Source organism: Protopterus annectens, chromosome 1.part1, assembly GCF_019279795.1.
Source record: "Protopterus annectens isolate FY-2018-M chromosome 1.part1, PAN1.0, whole genome shotgun sequence".
NCBI lineage: Eukaryota > Metazoa > Chordata > Ceratodontiformes > Protopteridae > Protopterus > Protopterus annectens.
This window is the reverse complement of record NC_056726.1, coordinates 342,296,181-342,316,442: the sequence shown is the minus strand read 5'-3', so window position 1 is coordinate 342,316,442 and position 20,262 is coordinate 342,296,181. Positions and strand designations below refer to the sequence as shown.

Here is a 20,262-nt window from a genome sequence, read left to right as displayed (position 1 = left end):
CAGTCAGTCTGGGGCTGGTCGCTCCCTTGCTCTCCAGGTCCCCAATAAGACTCCCCACTGGCACAGCTATAGGGTCCAGATCTTAGCTCAGCTGAGCAAGCTAAAATCTCCAGCACCCTCTCTGTCCAACTAGTGCTTCGTGTCCCTGCCCAAGTAGCTGACGCACACACTTTGAGATAAGTTTATACAATCACACAGACACTCCTGGGGAGGGCTTTTACCCAGACTATACGGTAGTAATTACTGCCACCACCCAACTAATATTATCAGCTAGGAACACAATCAATTCACTGTGGAAGTCCAATGAAGGGAGAGAACACAAAAAAAGGAATGTGATTTATTGTCAAAATCCCACACGATAACAAACGAAGAAAATATCATTAACTCTGAAAAAATATAACAAATACGTTTTCGTTCAACACTTCATCAGATGTAATAATGAAATAACTACAAAGAATTGTTTAAATACCAGATTTGAATAGGTGGCTCGGAAAAGGAACCAATCAAAGCTTACAATTAATAAAGATTAGGGCCAATCACCTTGAAATCATGAATATGTATGTTTAAAACGTAATTCATATGAAACACTCAGTTTAAAACTCAAATATTAAACCATAAAAACTTTAATGATGAAATTGTACTGTATACAATAAACAAAGAATCATATATAAAAAAAATAATTTATAAAATTTATCTATATTATTGTTAAATAATGCTGTCAAAAAACATTAAAAATACTGTGGAAAAAGCAGTAAAAAGTAATGCATAAATGCCCTCTGGTGGACAAAAGTGTTAATTACAATTTAGCAGATCTTATTTTTAATACAGGAAGAATGGAAAGCATATCATTCAGCCCAGGTTGTTTAGTGGTTTCTAATACTATTTGCCAATAAAGCTCATGATACTCAAGTTTTGTTTCCCACATGCCCCCTCTGATTTATTTTGGAACCACCTCCAATACAAAAAATAAAAATAAAGCTTGTGAACATATTATCTTATGACAAAAAAGAGCATTATTTGTATTCGCCTTACTTATTTCATACATATGTTCATAAATACGAGTTTTTAATTTTCTCTCTGTCTTACCAATGTAAAATGAATTGCATATTTTGCACAACGCCAGATACACTATTCCACTCATATTACAATTGGCAAAACACCTACTCATAAGAGTTCTATCTCTACTCTTTATTTCCAATAGGTTCACAGGTAGATAGTAGGCTATCTGCCCTAGGGCATTTATAAGCCTAGCCAGAGTGTATTTGGCTTCTGCCTCCCTATTAGATTAGCCTACTGTGCCTCTGTAAAGTAGGTCACAGAAGGTACCCTTTTTTAAGATTGGTTTACTGTGCCTCTCTCTAGCAGGGACACAGGAGAGATCCCAGGGGTGAATTTGCAATTTCCCATCCACGCGTCCAAATTTCACTTGAAGAGGGTCAGCGAGGGGCTATGTCTAACATGAATTGGGATTCTATTCCAGAGTGAGGGGAGCCTCTGGGAAATGAATCTGTCCCTCCAGCATGTCCTATTTATTTTTGTGCTGAGGTTTAGGTCCCTGGAGTGTGTAGCTCTAAGGGACTTGGATTTTTTGAGGTGGAAGTATGTCCATTAATTCTGGGTTTGACATGGCTTTGTACGTCAGGCATAGATCGCCTCTGAGTAGGCGGTAAGCAACTGAGTAGAGCTGGAGTTTTAGTCGAGCTGCATAGGACATCTGTTTGTAGCCCATGATCCTCTTGGTGAGGTACTTTTGGGGTCTCTCCAGTTGCTGCAGGTGTCGGGTAAAGTACATCCCAAAAGGGGCATTGTATTCAATTATGGGCCTGATGAGTGACGAGTAGAGGGGCACAATGACCTCTCTTAATCTAGATGCGAACCCTTTCATGATAAGGTGGGCTATATAGAAGGTCTTTCTAACCACTTTGGCAACGTGATTATCAAAGGAGAGATTACTATCTACGTTGGTCCCCAAATCTCTAATTACTTCTTCCATAAATGGATTACCACTTATGTGGTAATTTGTGGCACCTTGTTTTTCCCAAAGGAGATGACTATGCACTTTTAGCATTTAGCTTGAGGTCGTGGCTCTGGCACCAAGCATCCATCTCTGTGAGACCCTTTTGGAGGATGCTTGTGTCAGCTGGAGATTCGATTATGGCCCCCAGTTTGCAGTCATCTGCGAACTTTGTCAGCCATAATCCCCCGTGTTAGCCTGAACCTCAGAGAAGTATATACCGAACAAGAGAGGTCCCAGAACTGAGCCCTGTGGGACGCCACTTGTAACTGGTTTGGATTCGGACATGGCACCTGTGATTCTGACCATGTGGGTTCTATCTCTGAGCCAGTTTGCAACCCATCTTGTGATATAGGGGTTGATATTTAAGCTGGTAAGCTTATTTATGATGCCCGAGTGGGGTACTGTGTCGAAGGCTTTTGAGAGGTCCAGGTAGGCTGTGTGGACTACCTTGCCCTCATCTATGGCTTTGGTAACTGTTTCAAAGAAATCAACTAAGTTTAAGAGGCAAGATCTGCCCTTAAAGCTGAATTGGGTAGGATCCAGTGTCTGGAGGCTGCCAATGTCTTTGTTTATGAGTTCCATGATAATACGCTCCATAGCTTTACAGACCAGACTAGTCAGGCTTATAGGGCGATAGTTTCCGGGGTCTGTTGTGGCACCACCTTTGTGGAGTGGGACCACTGTAGCTGTACGCCATTCTTTGGGTACATATCATGTAGTAAGGCTAAGTTTGAACAGTGACTTAATGTGAGGGTTCAGTTCTTCTTGGAGCTCGTGTAAGACACAGCCTGGGACACTGTCCGGTCCCATAGATGCTGTGTTTTTTGATTTGGAGAGGGCAGCTTTCACCTGTGCATCTGTGATGTCAGGGAGGTTGCATTCAGTAGGGATAGGCGTTTGCTCCTTTGGGGGGGGAAGGGAGGGAGAAGTTTACGCTGAATCTGTCTGCCAGGATGTTGGCTATGTCTGTAGGTTCGGTATATTTTGTACCGTTATGCAACAATTCAGAGCATATCTGGGAGTTTCCACCCATGTTCCTGACATAACTAAAGTAGGCCTTGTGATTATCTTTAGTGTCTAGGGCAATTTTTCTTTCGAAACTGGCCTTTGATGATTTTATGACGGATCGAAGTTTCTTGCTAATACTGAGTTAGAGATGCCTTCCCTTTTTGGGATTTTGCTCTGTCATGTAATAGCTTCCTCCTTCTGTTGTATAGCTTATTTATGGCTGGGGTCCACCAGACCGGTCTCCTGTTTTTGGAGGAGTGAGTCTTGGTTTTATTTGGGATAGCACGATCCATGCATTCCTGCAGGTGCTCATAGAATGCATTTGTAAAGGATTTTGCGGATTGGGCTGTATTATCCTCTGGCCCAGGGGCTTTGAAGGATTCCACCTCAGTCTTGAGAAGTGCAAAGTTGGCTTTTGAGAAATTCTTTACAGTGATTTCCTTGGCTGGGGTGGGGACAGGATATGGATGTCCAGGGAAATTTGTTTATGGTCTGATCTTACCAATGAGGGGTTTACCTCTGGTGTGGAACATAGAGTCCCCATGTTGGTGATGACCAGGTCCAATATGTTGTTCCCTCTTGTGGGAGTGGTGACTAGTTGTACCATTGCGTTAGAGTTTATAAATTCAAGGAACCGTTGGGCGAGGGTGTTTGGGCTTGAGTAGTTTTCCCAGTCAATGTTTGGGTAGTTGAAGTCACCCAGTAACATAGTGTTTGGAGAGACCTTCATATTCTCCAGTGTTCTCAGGAATGCCAAGTGGGGTTCCTGTAATAGGGAGGGTGTTCTGTAGCAGGCTACAAACTGAAAGGCAGTTTTGCCTGCTGTTAGTTGCACATGGATCATTTTCGATGCTTCGTGCAGTGCCACTAACCTGGAGGTGTAGGTATCTTTGATGAATATAGATGCCCCCCCCTTTTGTGCTTCGGTCCGAGTTTTGGGGCCGAAACGCATGGTATGAGTTATAACCTGGTAGTGCTGGGGTGCTCTCAGGAGCCTTGAACCAGGTTTCTGTTACTGCACAGACCTCGATTTTCTCCATACTGAGGAGAGTCTCGAGTGCGTGCATCTTGAGGTTTAGACTTCTGGCATTGAGTAGCATTACCTTTAGTTTTTTTATCTTTGGGTTGTCTATGGAGGTGGGTTTGTCCTTTGAGCCTTGCCTAAAAAAGGCACTATGGGGGTGGCAAGAGCCTTGGCCAGTATATGAAAGCCTCAGGATGATAGGTGCATGCCGTCCCTAGCGAAGCAGCGTGGCTTGTCGAGCATGTCATCCCAGGCTGACAGACACTGGATCCCCTTTGAATGACACCAATACTTTAGCCAATTGTTGAAACTGATCATTTTGTCTTTATACTGTGGCATCATTCTTGGTGAGGGCAAGATGCTACTCAAGGTCAGGGTCATACCAGCCTGGGCTACATGGTCAGAGAGCTCCTCTGTCTCTTTTCATGTAGTCCAGGGAGGTACGTCTCAGGTCATTCACACCAGCATGGACAATGACGGAGTCATACTTGTACTTGCTATGGAGTGACCTGAGTGCTTGCGTTGTGTGGCGGATCCTGGCACCCGACAGGCAGCTTACAGTGACCTTCTCCTTGTTCAGTCTGGTGAGCAGGACGTCAGTGTGCCGGACAATAGAGTCCCCTATAACAAGTGTATTTGGTGTGTTGTTTGGCCTTAAGGGCTGTGACCGTGAGGCACACTGATTTTGTGAGATATGTGATTTGTGGGTATTGTTGAGGGGTGGCTGTTGCTTGTATATCTGCTTAGGAGGTCTTTGCTGTTTAGGCAGATTTTTATTTAGAGCCTCCGAGTATGTTTTTGTGTGTTTGTGTTGGGTATGCAGATGCAATAGGTCTGTGTGAGACTGGATTTGTGGTGGCCAATGAAGTGGCATTAATAATATGGGAGCACTGGGAACATGCACCACATTTAAAAGTCTCTACCCTTGTAGTATTGAAATGTGACTTAAAAGAACTTCCGAATTCAAAGAGGTTTTTGAAATTCCTTTCTTTTCTATATATAAATGTTAAAGAATTCTTGAAGAGAGGTCCAAGGTCAGAAATTTCCTTAAATTTCCCCCATTTTTTACTGATGGTTTTTCTAATAGTGCCAGCATCTCCATTGAAATCTAAAACATAATCATCATTCCATTCATTGGATGTATCTGACTTGTTAGAAAAACCTCCATGGGGGACCAGCGAGGCATCCACTCCCAAAATTGGGGCAAATCTTCCTAATCTGCCCTCTTTGACCTCTGTTGTAACTTGCTCTAGTAAATGAATGGGGTAACCTCTCTCCTTAAACATTTCACCTACAAACTCACACTCTCCATGAAAATCATTATCATTGGAAGTCATGCGACTAATTCTAATGAGTTGTCCTTTCATAAGATTATTTTTCTGAAAATAAGGGTGACCACTACAAAAATGTAAGTAGTAATTTGAAAAGGTACTCTTTCTATGTACTCTTGAAACAAACCTGCCATTATCTTTTGTGATGTGTACATCTAAATATGTGAGTTTGTGTGTATTAGAACTATAAGTAAATTCTAAAAATTGTGTTGTACTTTTTAAATATTTAAGGAAACCCTTGACCCTTTCTGAACTGCCCGTCCAAAAATGCTTGTAAAGGGACCAACAATTATTGAATTCACTGTTCAGCACATGTTTTCCCAGCAAGTCAAAATAATGTTAGCATATGTAGGGGCACATTTGGCCCCCATAGCCACACCTTTGATTTGTTTGTAAAACTCACCTTCATAAAACATATAGTTGTTTTTTAAGATGAGCTCCATTAGTGTTAAGCAAGTATTGAAATCATTGTTGGAAAAATGACCATATGTGCTCATTGCTTCCTCTAACCATTGGAGACCTGTATCATGAGGAATACTACCAAACAAATCCACTATATCAAGTGTAATAAATGTAATTCTTGCATTATATAAGTCAGATTTTAACTGTCTGAGAACATCCCAAATAAGATCTGCTAAATTGTAATTAAGAACTGCTGGTCCCAAGAAGGATACATCTTTTAACTTGACATAGACAAATTTGGCTAAGGGAGCTGTAATAGAGCCTTCAGACGATACAGTTAACCAAAGTGGTGGATCTAAAGAGTTTTTATGGACCTTAGGAATATCGAACACCGAAGAAACCCTGGGATTTTTATTATATAAAAAATTAAAAATGTCCAAACTAATAGAACCATCCAAAAATAAATCATTTAGCATAAGATGAATTCTGGAATGAGCTATGTTGACTTCATTAATAGTAGCCCTTGAATATTTACAAATATCACCAAGTTGTTCTTTTACTTTGGAATCATAAATAATACTGTCCATCAAAACAGTTCCATCCCCTTTATCAGGTTGCATGATTCTGATAGAACGATCATTTTTAAGTAACTCTAAAAGACTTGATTCATCTTTAGAAAGATTAGGGTAAACTCTATGCATATTTACTTCTTTCCTGATTTCTCTCTCTGCTATGATCTCAACATTTTTTAATTGAGGACCTAGGGGTGGATTAAAAATATTTTTTTTCTTCAATGGTGTAAATAAAAATGAGTTGTTACGTTGATTATTAAAAAATAAGGCTAAGTTATTTTTTCTAAGAAAATGTTTTAAATCAATTATAGCTCTTGGAATATTAGTCTTCCTTAAAGGAATAAGTTTAAAGCCCTTAGAAAATAAATTAAAATGTTGGGTAGTAATAGGAAGAGTACTATAGTTATGAATTTTATAACCTTTACAAGTATAGACTCTATCTTGATTTATAATACCATCAAGGTTATCAGTAGTCCATTTCAAAGGTCCTAAGCCAAATTCTTCTGATATCAAATATTCTGGTATCCGAGTTATTTCATTCTCAGAATGTATACTAATCAAGTCCAAGCTTTCCCCCTCGGATTCCCTCTGTAGTTGTAATTGTAATAGACCTGTTTGTTCCTGATCCTGTCTGATCTCCGAGGGGGGGGGGTGTTCTAAAGGGAAACCCCTAACATTAGTATCCTGTCCCTCCATCAGCTCAACATCCTCTAAGGCAAACCTGTTTTCAACACCCCTATGTACAAATTCCTTCAGTCTCTCTTATCAACATGGTTAAAAATATCGTGATATTTAACTTTTTCGCTTTCAACAGTAAATAGTAAATCCTTCAAAATACAGTCATTAGTTTTTTCCATTTCCTTCAACAAAAACGCCTTTTCCTTGTCATCCGAGGGGGGGGGGGGTAACAAAACTTGAGTATCGTTAGCTTTATTGGCAAGTAGTAGTATTAGAAGCCACTAAACAACCTGGGCTGAATGATATGCTTTCCATTCTTCATGTATTAAAAATAAGGTCTGCTAAATTGTAATTAACACTTTTGTCCACCAGAGGGCATTTATGCATTACTTTTTACTGCTTTTTCCACAGTATTTTTAATGTTTCTTGACAGCATTATTTAACAATAATATAGATTAATTTTATAAATGATTTTTTTATATAGGATTCTTTGTTTATTATATACAGTACAATTTCATCATTAATTAAAGTTTTTATGGTGTAATATTTGAGTTTTAAACTGACAGTGTTTCATATGAATTACCTTTTAAACATACATATTCATGATTTCAAGGTGATTGGCCCTAATGTTTATTAATTGTAAGCTTTGATTGGTTCCTTTTCCAAGCCACCTATTCAAATCTGGTATTTAAACAGTTCTTTGTAGTTATTTCATTATTACATCTGATGAAGTGTTGAACGAAAAGTTATTTGTTATATTTTTTCAGCGTTAATGATATTTTCTTTGTGTGTTATCGTGTGGGATTTTGACAATAAATCACATTCCTTTTTTGTGTTCTCTCCCTTCATTGGACTTTCACAGTGAATTGATTGTGTTCCTAGTCTGTGTTTGTTCGCTGTCATCTCCATTTTGGTTTTTAATATTATCAGCTACCCAAAGGCCCTTAAAAGGGTGTCCAATTATTACTGTGCAATATTATTATCCAATTGGTAAGTGTGCCTAATCAGTCAAGGCTTTAGAGTGGCCTTGTACAATAAACAATATATATATTATATGTAATATGCAATGTATTCTAGAGCTTAAATTATCTCTGCACAAACCAGCCACAGTTAAAAGGTTTTAAAATATTTAATAAATAATTAAAACCACAAGCCAGTACTTTCTACTACACAGTGCTAGTCAAAAGAGAGTTCAGAGATCACACAGAAATACTTAAAATAAATCGGTAGTACAGTTCTGACATCACAGAAAAACACTTAGTCTAAACTTTCTAATTCCTAGCTATTGCTACAAGAAAACACACTTCTAAAATAACTTACTTGCATAGAGCAGCAGGCAGTGCTGTGAGTTGGATAGTCAGACAAAAATGCTTAATCTCTGGTTCTCACTGTTTAAATTGAAACTGTAGTCCTGCTAAAACATTACATCATCTTTTACACTTTCATGTTGTTCCCAGGCTGACAAAAACTGCATTTACATTCTTTTACACTTAGAGCAATAAAGGGCATTCCACATGTAAATTCGGGTCATTAGCTTTAGCCTTAAAACAATAGGCAGGGAGCCTTCATCTAGCTGGACTGGAGCCGACTTGTAAACATGAAAGGCAGTGATGAAATAATTTTAATTTCAAAGGACCAACAAGAATGCTTGACTTAGCTTTCTTTACAGCAGATGGCAATATTGCCATGTTGTTTTAAATTCAACATTTCACATTTACAAATGATATAATTATCTGCACAATTCTATCTGGCTAGGCTGGCAGCCTTCACCCATCTCTACCAGTCTTCACAAGCAGAATTGGATACAACCAGTATGATGACCAAACTTCCTCCAGAAAGAGTGCAGGTTCTACGATGTCAGGTTCTAAATCTTCTTGCAAAGAAAAAAGTACAAGCAAGGACAGTGATAAAAGTTTTGGGAACCATGGCATTGGCAATAACCTTGATCCCATTAGCACGTCTGCACATGAGAATTCTCCAGTGGCTACTGTCCACTCAGTGGTCATTGCAGGCTATGTCCCACAAAATATTAATAACAGAATCTTGCAAAAAAGACTTGATTGGTGGCTTTACTCCACTTGTGATGCTAGGTCGACCATTCGTACTTCCCCAGCATTAGCCAGAGTGAACACGGACGCCTCTATTCTCAGGGTGGGGGGGCATTATCTGGGAAAGACAGTCCAAGGCACTTGGCAGGATCATGAGGCTCATTTGCACATCCATGTGCTAGAGATCAGAGCAGTGCTTCTGGCATTGCAAGCATTTTGGGACTCTCTTCCACTGGGAACTGTTTCAGTACAGACTGACAACATGTCAGTTGTATTGTACATAAACAAGGAGGAACCATGTCTTACCCCCTTTGTCGAGAGGCTGTGAGAGTATGGCAATGGATGACCTCCTCCCAATGCTTTCTGATAGCGGTTCACATCCCAGGGAAATCCAGTGTGATAGTAGACAGACTCAGCAGTGGAATTCTGATGCCTCATGAGTGGTCTGTAAAACAGGGAGTAGTGAAAGATTTTCCAGAAATGGGGCCAGCCTTGCTGTGACCTTTTTGCGGCATCCATGAATGCCAAATGCAGCAGCTACATTGCCCTTATTCCCCCTCTGGGGGAGTCACCAAGGGATGCACTTGTCCACGATTGGCCCTTGGGTCTCCTCTATGCTTTTCCTCCCTTACCATTAATACTCTAAAAGTTCTGCAGAAAGCCAGTTGCTTAGGAAAGGACTTGATACTCATCTCCCTATATTGGCTTCATCAAATGTGGTTCTGCTTCCTGTGGCCTCATCTTCGGGAGGAGCCTTGGATTTTGGACCCAGTTCCAGACCTTCTGACTCCTGCATCAGGAAAACTCCATCCTTCCCTTCAGACCCTCAAATTGACAGCTTGGCTGCTCCGATGCCAACCATAGCCAGGTTTCCTAAACTCTCTCCATCAGTTAAATACATCCTAATATCTGTTTATAAGGCTTCAACAAGAAAGATGTATAGAAACAAATGGAAAAAATTCTCACTATGGGCCTCTCGTAATCATATTGACCCATTTTCTGTCCCAGTAAATTCCATACTAGAATTCTTGACAAAACTATTCAATGAAGGTGCAGCCACAACTACCATTAGAGTTCAGCTAGCAGCTATATCCAATTACCATTTAGGTGAATCCAGTCTCAATATTTTGTCTCACAGACTATGTAAAACCTAGCAGACACTCCTGCACCGTGGAACTTAAACTTTGTCTTATCTCGTTTAATTTTCCCCCCATTCGAGCCAGCATCGTCTTGCGAACTCAAATTCTTGACATGGAAAACTATTCTCTTGATAGCAATTACCACTTACTGTTCCATAGAGACAGGTTCTCCTTACAAACACACCCTTCCTTTTTGCCAAAAGTATGTTCAGAATCAAATTTGAACCAATCCATAGAGCTTGCCAGTCTTTTGTCCAAATTACGAGAATAAGGCAGAATACATGTTACACCAACTGGATGTGCATAGGCACTTAACATTTCTACTTACACAGGACTAAGGACTTCAGAAAATCCGACCAACTATTTATATCCTTTTCAGATTCAAAGAAACGTACTCCAGTTTCTAAAGTGACTTTCAAAATGGCTTTCAGATTGCATAACCTTCATCTATAAATCTCAAAGCAGAGATCTTCCTCATAGAATTAAAGCCCACTCTACAAGAGCCATTGCAACCTCTTCTGCCTTTCTGGCTAGACTACCAATTGATACCTTTTGTGCTGCGGCAATATGGGAAAGACCACATAGCTTTATCGCTCATTACAAAGTCGACTTGGCCTCTAGGAACAGGGCCTCTTTTGGTGCCACGATTTTGAAGAATATTCTGCCTTGAGCCACTCAAGAAAGATGGCACTAGGGATGCTGTCCCATCCTAGTAAGAATGAAGGCAAGATAGGACAACAACACATAAAGAAGTTATGCACTCACCATAAAGTTTCATGTGTGTTGTCCATCTTCGCCTTTACTCTTACATTCCACCCTCCTTCCCCCAGCCTTTTTACTCCTGGGACACTGAGTTGGTACAATTGGATATCATTATTCTCTGACCTTTTTTATTGCTCTCTAAGTTATTAAACTGCCTTTATTTTGTAGTATCTTATTATAACTGCAAACAAGATCTGGGGAGCTTTCCTATTGCATGCTGGGATAGGGTTTAGCCACGAGCTAGTGGAAGACCTCAAGCTTGTATATAAGGCCACATCGGACATGAGGATCAGATCTGAACCCATCCTGGTAAGAATGAAGGTGAAGATGGACAACACACGTGGAATGTTATGGTGAGTACATAACTTCTTTTTCTGTTCCCTCTAAGTAAGGGCCGGGATTTTTGGCCCCTGCTGACAGAAATTACTGCAGAGCTGATTAGGGTGATCTTATTGAAAAAACCTGGTCTGAAGGTTTTTAAAAATTAAGTGAACTGTGCAGATTTTCGAAGAATGTCCATATTTGTCTTGTTTGGTCTGTTTCTCATAAAATGTTTTTTTTTCTGGTAAATCCCTGGTAAATCATTTCAGACAGGTCAGAAAATAATGGCAGACGTTTGAAATTTAGACTTCATATCCTTCAGAAAACTCGTACTAATACAAAACTTGTTCTATTCATTTTCTAAGTTTGAAAGAGCAATATTTAAAATGTGACCTTAATTTTGTTCCTTTGTCTCCCACCCCATTATGACACGCTTTGTCCAGATTTCTTTTGCTGAAGTGGTTGAGAGAGATTGTGTGTGTGTGTGTGTGTGTGTGTGTGTGTGTGTGTGTGTGTGTGTGTGTGTGTGTGTGTGTGTGTGTGTGTGTGTGTGTAAAGAGGGAGGGAGGCAGGTAGGGGTGGTGTGTGTAAGAGGTAAAGAGGTGTGTTTGAGGTAGGTAGCATACCCTTCAGCTGTCCAGGTTTTTGCAGAATGTCCAGATTTTTTTGCCTCATAATTTTAGTCTGTTTCTCATAGAATTGTGTGTTTATGGCAAATCATTTAGGACTGAAGTCAGAAGATAATGGCAGACATTTGAGCTTTAGATTTCATATTCTTCAGAAAATTCATGCTAATGTAAAACAACTTTCTTTGAGAGGAATGGTGTGTGTTAGAGGGAAGAAAGTAGCTGCATAAGAGGGAGGGAGGTAGGGGTGTGTGTGTGTGTGTGTGTGTGTGTGTGTATAAGTAGCATACCCCTCAACTCTCCAGGTTTTTGCAGAATGCCCAGATTTTTTTACCCCTGTGCTTGTCTGTTCTGTGCAACTGTTTTGTTTAGCTAGCTAACAAATGCTATCACGATTTGTTTAGCTAGCTAACAAATAGTATCACTACTGTGGTACAGAATTTTAAAACAGTGTTAGTAGCACAAGAGGTAGTGTGCCTGTATTTTAATGCAGAAGGCTGTCTGCAGATACTGTGTTGTATTTTCAGGGGGTGGGTTGCTGAAGTTATGAATATGCCCCCCTTTGGATCAGATGCCTAGTAACTATAATTTTGTTTTCAGTTTACCATTTTTTTTTTGTAACATAAGTCAGCAGTTTATACTTCAAGGGCAGCAGGCACTGAATTGGTATGTAGATGAAACACTTAAGTATAAAGTTGTTTGTTAGCAGCAACCTTTTCATTGTTTACAGATCTCTTTAAGGTGGAATTAGATGACTTTTACTTCAGCAGAGATTGTGCATATTGAGTGATACTGATTTCATTTTTAATTAAAGTGATTTTTTTTCTTGCAACTTGGGGCTTGCTTTACTGGCTTGGATACTTTTTTAGTGCATCTGTTAGGTTTGATATCCCAGGAGGAGAAGAAACGGATGTAGAGTTGCCTGTCCTTGATTTTGTAGTACTTGGACCTGGAAAGATCTCTCAAGGTTGTTCCACCTTATCAGACTTATCCAACCTATGTTTCTTAGCATTATGCTTCTCCCTTATACGTTATCTTTTCACCTCCTTGACAGAGAACTTTATGTTGTAGCACAATCAGGAGGGGTCACCAGGTTTTCTTTAAGTTTTGAGAAAATTAATTTGTTCCTTCTGTGTGTTATGGAGCTAGATTAAGTTGCTCAGATACATTTTCACTAAACTGCTCCTTACCTAAATGTAATACATACAGTGAGTGCCTGTCCTGTATTTGCATTTTATGCCCACATTTACATTTTCTGAAGGTCTCACCCAGTATCGTGAATAAGCAAATGAGAGAAAAATGTGCAAGACTACTGTTTTCCCTGCAGGGGAATAAAAAGCTATACAAATTTTGCAATAGTTGGTAACACCCAATGGCAAGGTTGCCCCATCAGAAAATTTTCCTGACAGGAAATTAGGGCCTCTGTCAGGAAATTCAGTTTTAGTGAGACTGCTTGTCAAGAATCTCAAATCATTCTGAGAGTCGACATATTTCTAAAGTGTATTTCCCAAAATTCTTACTGTGTCTCTTGGTTTTCCTAGTTTCTTTTAAATTGTTTTATCAGAATTGTCTTTTAGGTTCATAGGTAGGTACTAGGCTATCTGCCCGAAGACATTTATCAGACTAGCCGGAATGTGTGTGCTTTCACCGCCCCCTTAGATTAGTTCCCTCTGCTTCTGCCCAACAGAGCCATTGAAGTGATCCCTGGGGTAAACTTTGTTTCCCATCCGTTCATCAAGGTTTCTCTTGAAGAGTGTTAGTGAGGAGCTCTGCCTAATGTAGATTGGAATCTTGTTCCAGAGCATGGGAAGTCTCTGGGACAGGAATCTATCCCTCCAGCACGTCCTGTTTATTGTTGGGGTGAGGTTTAGATCCCTGGAGCATGTGGCTCGAGGGGGATATGGTTTTCTTTAGGTGGAGCATGTCCATCAATTCTGGGTTGGACATGGCCTTGTATGTCAGGCAGAGATCACCTCTGAATAGGCAGTATGCAACCGAGTACAGCTGGAGTTTCTTCACTCGAGCTGCGTAGGGCATCTGCTTGAGACCAGTGATCCTCTTGGTGAGGAACTTCTGTGGTCTTTCCAGTTATTTCAGGTGTCTTGTAAGGCACATCCCAAATGGGGCATTGTACTCTGATATAATGGATTTTGTTTGTTTCTACTGGTATCTTGGGTAATTTCAAATGTGACCATTAGCAGATGGTTATACTGTTCAAAAGAACACGCTTCATGATTCATCTTAGAAGTACACAAGAAACCTCTGCATTATTCTTTTTTTGTTTATAAATGCGAAACAATGGATCTGTTCTACCATTATTAAACCGTGTTCACTGTGGTAGATTATAAATATGCTTTTTTCAGTATAAATAATGTAGACATGAATAGAACGAGGATTTAGGGAAACTATGAAGTACACAGGAAACGGTGCAGGAATATTATACATTCTTTGTCCTGTCCTCATTTCCTTAGTATGTTTATTTGTAAGAACCCCATGCTTGTTCAACAAATATGCCAGCTGACAAAACAATATTACAGATGCGTTGTAATGGGTGCAGCATGATTGTATATTTACTAATCTATTGCATTTAACATGTTCATTTTCTTGTTGCTATCATGATTATTAATTTTGAAAGAGAAGCAGTGTACATGCACTTATTGAAATGGGTGGGCTTTTGACTCTTCCAAAAGTATTATCCCCACTCAAGGAAACCAGTGTATTCATGCATAAACTATAAAAAAAAATGTTAAAGGCAAACACTGTGGGGGAAAACAGACAATTACTATTTCTTTTTCTTGTTTTCTAAACAGAAAGGTAACTTATCAGAAAAGATCCATGCTGTAAAAGGGAAGCCAAATATCTCAAGTTGACTGGAGGGAAAAGGAGCGCTTGACAAAAAGGAGAGCAGTATGCTAAAAAAAAAATTGCAGAGTAGACACGAATAAAGTGAATGCATATATATATATATATATATATGATTATGGTAGAATATGTTCACACACAACTTCTGGACAGTGCAAGGAGTAGCATGTGGCCTTTTCTCAGAGGTGAACACACCTAATGTGGCAGAGTTATGGACGGGAAGCTTGTTTGCAGAAAAGAGTAGATGGGAGGGGCATGTAGCCTGGGAATGTTTTAGAAGCCCAGCGGACTAAAGAGGGGGTGGTGTTAATCCTGATTGTTGATTAGGATGGGCCTCCTCATTTCTAATCTACTCTTTGAACCAACAGCAAGAAATAAACTTAACTTCATTATAAAAATAGTGTAGCTTAGCAACCACCAGCAGATTAAGGTACCGTAGTAAGACTCTAGCTTAATGTATGTTCAGTAAAATACTAATGTATCTTTAATTTTATTTCAGAAAAGTACTCTTTCTGGTGGGAATCATCCTGGCCCTGTTGAAGCACTAAAGCAAATGCTATTTAATTTACAATTGGTGCAGCAGAAGCTCCATGTTGGACAAGAGGATGGAGTGTGCAGAGAACCCGAGAAGGTAACAGCCATAATATTTTCACTGTACTATAAAATTATTCTCACAGGGACTTTTCACAGATCTCTGTTAATTTTCTTTTCTTGAGTAGCCAGGTGATGTTCTGGTCTTTACTTGATATACACCAAGTAGCAGAGAACACTAAAAATGTGTTGAATCCTAAACACCATGCACAATCTAAGTTATACATTTGCTGTTTTACTAGCCACATGTTATAACAATCATGCGGTTAGTTCACAAAACCAGACTTCAAAATATGAAAGTGTACTGTCCAAAAGCTAAAATTCATTTGTCAAAAGGAGTTCCTTCAATGCTCATTCAGTTATGTTACTTTCTAGATCAAGGGTAAATAGAACCTGGGCACCAATACCAAAACGTGCCACTGAAGTAGAGTTCAGAAAGATTAATATCCTATCCATGTATAGGTAATGTCTCTGCTATACAGTTAGTATGGCAGTAAGTCAGTTTCGTTTCTTGTTGAAATATTGTATACAACAATATTGTTAGTGCATTTATATAATTTGTAGAAAACTAAACTTCAGTCTTCATGTGAATTGTCCTAAAAAGATCAAAATGGATTTTTTTAATTTTGCTTTTGGTTTTTATACCTGAAATAATCATCACAACTATCTATTTTTGGCATAAAAACATTACATTAACCTGCTGCAGATGCTATTATTTTGAGTTGTTTCAGTGTTTTTATATTATGGAAGAATGATCGCAGATATCACCCGAACAAAAAATTATTCCAAACATTATTGACTATGCTTAGTGACGAACCATTTCAGCGCTATTGTGAAACCAGCATCTCTTCTAGCTTTCGCTGTGCAGAGATGAGGAACTAATCCTGAGTAGGTCACCAGTCTGTTAAAGGACATACTCTTGCAACTCACACACGGTAGCACATCTATGGACATTTTAGTGGAATGTCATTTCATGTATGCTAACTTTGTGCTACAGCATACAGCATAAACGTGCCGTAGGAGGAAACTGGAAGATCCAGCATAAAAACACATACTGGCACAGCAAGAACTTGATGACTAGACGTGGAAAACCTCCAGGTGACAAACTGGAGAACCAGGAGCTGTAAGGCAATACACCTAACCACTGGGTCACTATGTTTCTGCAGTTACTTGGCTATTTTGTGTTTTTGTTGATTGATTTAGCATCAGTAGATATTTGCCTTTTTCAGGGTTAGGCCGAAAGTGTTTTTACAGGTGGGAGAAGTTCACTTGTTTTTGTTTTGAAGATTAGAGGGAGATATGTTATGATGTAAAGTAAACATTGGAAAGAAATTAGCGTATGAGGGAGAGATGAGTGAAGATGATGTTGGCATTTGTTTAATGAAACTGGAGGCCAGAGTTATAAACATTAACTTTATCAGCATTGTGTAAAGAAAACAAAACCTACTCAAGGAAGTTTTTGGAATTAGGTGTTGGAAATAATGGCTGAAGCGATTTGCAAAGATAGAGATGACCAAGAAGCACTGTTTGTCCATTTGCAAACAGTGTAGCAGGAGAAGTAGCACGCTACACTGAGCTCATGACAGAGTATTTGGAAGCAAGAGGAGTATGGTTAGGTAATGCCCAAACTGTTGTAAAGCTGATATGTACCCAAATGAGGAGATGCCATGGACCTAAGGGCTCTGACTTAATATGGAGAAACATGCTGTGTTTCTTTTTCTTTTGACAGTGCTGTACTCAGAATATTCTTGCTGAGTGTACTAAAACTTCATATTGCAAGCATTCAGTCTATGGCCAAATTGTACCGTTAAGAAAGAATTTGAACAGTTGAGTACTCTGAGCAAAAGAGTAACTGAATTCAACAGAAGGCAGTCTGTATAATTCTAGGTTAAATTCAGATTCAAAACCTTTCTGTAAGTAAAAGGAACTGGATATTTATTCATTTTCAGTCTTCAGTACTTAAGCAAGCCAAACTATAAAGCTTTTTGTGAAACATTGGAGTGTATTAAAAAGAAATTGTGGACATGGACACTATATGGCTTATTGGATGGGGGAGCAGGGATGAATTTTAATGTCTCAGTTTAGCCAAAGTTTAGGTTTGTGTTAATGCTGTGCTGAAGCAGCTGAAGTAAAACTAAACTGAATTGTCCTGATAGCCTTAGTTTGCTCCATTTTTTATACTGGATATCTGACTGAACTTGCATTTCTGGATATCTGAGGTGATGTCTGTTGGGTTTATTTTGAAATTTATACCTGTGATTGGCATTAACTTTATTCAGAGGGTAGAACCAAAGTAAAGAAGACCCTTCAATGACTGGCATGAAAAGCAGGTTTTTATTAATCTCTAAAAAAAAAAAAGTGTGGTAGTTGTGGTTTGCACAGCTTTTTCCAAGATGGCTTTATTGTTTGCTTCAGTTTGCACAGGCAAGTGTAGTAACTGCTGCTGATGGTGATCAGAATCACTATTGGAGGTTGAGCTTCTGATTGTTCAGGCTAATGAGAAAGTGATCACCACAATCTGTAATGTGTAGCACTTAAAATTGGCATCAGGACTGGAGCTTTTAATATTAGTAGTGTCACAGTGGTTTGAGAGGTCAACAGTGGCAGAAATCAGGGACACCATCTAAGAGTCTCTAGTATTCAGTAGTCCTATATTTTATACTAATAATACAACATTAAATTATTTCTTTATGTTGTAAGGGAATATTGTCATGCGTATGCTGCTTTTTGCAGCAAACAGCATAAGCCAGACATGCATCTGCAGTTTGCGCTTGTATGTTTGCTGTTTTGAGGTTGCTTAATTTGTGTAAACCACACTGTTTTTATATAAATAATTAGAGGAAAACCTGGTTTTAATGTTCATCATTAAAACACCGCTGCAGTAGCCTAAGCAGTATGGGATGCCCTGCCAAGGATTGAACCAGCCAGCCATCTTCCAAAACTTTAGAGCACATTTTACATGCCACAGCCACTGCCCTGCTCAAGAGAAGAAAGATAAAATCAGCAGCTAGGTTGCCAAAGCTTCAGAATTTTCTTGCCACACAAGAGTGCACTCCTCTGGAGGCATCAGACAATTGACGATTGTCTAGTGCAACAACAAAAGATTCTGAGAATATATATTTTATTTATTTATTTATTTAACATTTGTTTACTGGGAAAGTCCAACTGGACCCAGGTCCATTTTCAACAGAGGCCAGGGAGAAGAGCTCCAACAATATAAAAAAAACAAAAAAAAAACAAACATTATACAACAAGCAAGTTAACAAATTACAGGCCATTAATGAATGTACACATTATGCTTCTTCAATTCATAAAGTGCTATTTTATGCTATAGCTTTGTCTTTAGTGGTTGTTAACTAAGTTTTACCTCAGAAACTTACATTTACATGTAAAACAAACTTTTACCTCAGACTTTGATGTTGGGGACTTGGAGATTTGGTTTTGTGGGTTGTCATTAAAAAAATGATCTGATGATGTACTTTTCATTCTTCCAGTACACACGGGTTAGGAGCTTATCTTGGATCTGACTCGACTGCATACTCTAGACTTCAGATCTAACTCTCAAGCTCCTCCCCCTATCCATAATGTCTTAGTCCATCCCTAGTACCCTAAATCTCATCTGCCGCCATCATGTTAAAGATGCAGTTTCCACACTCAAGCAAATTTTAGTGCGTCATTGAGTTATTTGTTTAATTTTCTATAAAAAGTTTATTCTTAATTGTATTCCCTTTTGATATTTTTACCCCCCTTAGATTTCATGGGCATTCATTTTTTTCTGCTTCGGATAGGATTTTCTCTCATACCATAGCTGGTATTGTTTCTTTCTCTTACCCTTTAATTAGGGTATTTTTCTAGATTATCATTGCTGGTATTTCTTCATTTTTTTCTCCCTTTTTCTTTCATGCAAAAAAAAAAAAGTTTAAACTTATTCCTTTCTCTTTCGGTCGTTTTGGTTACTGTACTGCTTGGTACTAATTTTTCTGCTATAATTCCTGCCGTGTCAGATAATATAACAAGAACTTTTCTCGCATGATAAAACTTGTGGAAATAGCACATTAACTTAAAATAAATGAGATCTGCAAGTAACATGCAAAGTAGGAGTAAAATTGTAACCCTTTATTATCGCAAGGTAAAAACTTTTGCCACTAGGCTTCTTCAGGTATTCCAGCCAGATGATTAGAGATATTCGTAACAAAGTAAAGAATCAATGGCAACATGCAGCAAGACCAGCATTTTCTGAAAACACATCTTGTAATACAATACAACATACACATAACAATACATTTAGGTGTTTGCATACTCACGATAGGAGCACTGCATATGTTAAACAAGCAATAACAAAGTAGTGTCATACATTGAGACACACACCAGGAGATGAGCTCCATTATTCCTGCACAACCTAGTTTTGGTTATAAAAGACGCTCTAACCCAAAGCAATTGTGTTATAAAGAACAATATATACCATGTATACATAGGCAGGATACGAAAAAGGGCAGATATGCATGTGGTAGATGCAACTTCTGTAAATATGTTAATACTCTATTATCATTCCTTCATTCAGTTACAAATAAAGAGGTGATGCTGAAAACATGGTAATTGCAGTACTCGAAATTTAGTATACTTGGCGACATGCATAACCTTTACTGGATACTATGTAGGTAAAACCACTCAGCAGCTTAAGCAAGGTGTTTGTAGCCATTTCTCTGATATAAATAGGTGAATAAGCACTAATGCCTTATTTAAGCATATATCAGATAATGGATGAGATCATGTTTTTAAATTTAGTATTCTTGAGATATTACATAAGACTGTCCGTGGTGGTGATATAACGCATGCAACCGAAATGGCTGAACTTAAATGGATTCTCAGAGCACATGTTGT

The 20,262-nt window shown here is 38.8% G+C and overlaps 1 protein-coding gene across 4 annotated transcripts in view; it reads left to right on the top strand.

Annotated features, from left to right (window-relative positions):
- Positions 1-20,262, top strand: part of CCHR1.PART1H18orf54 (chromosome chr1.part1 C18orf54 homolog) — an 821,260-nt gene that overhangs the window by 512,809 nt on the left and 288,189 nt on the right. For all 4 annotated transcript variants that reach the window (XM_044075106.1, XM_044075115.1, XM_044075097.1 and 1 more), the window contains one exon: positions 15,290-15,421. In XM_044075106.1, the coding sequence (XP_043931041.1) occupies positions 15,290-15,421 (132 nt within the window). The remainder of the gene's footprint in view (positions 1-15,289; positions 15,422-20,262) is intronic.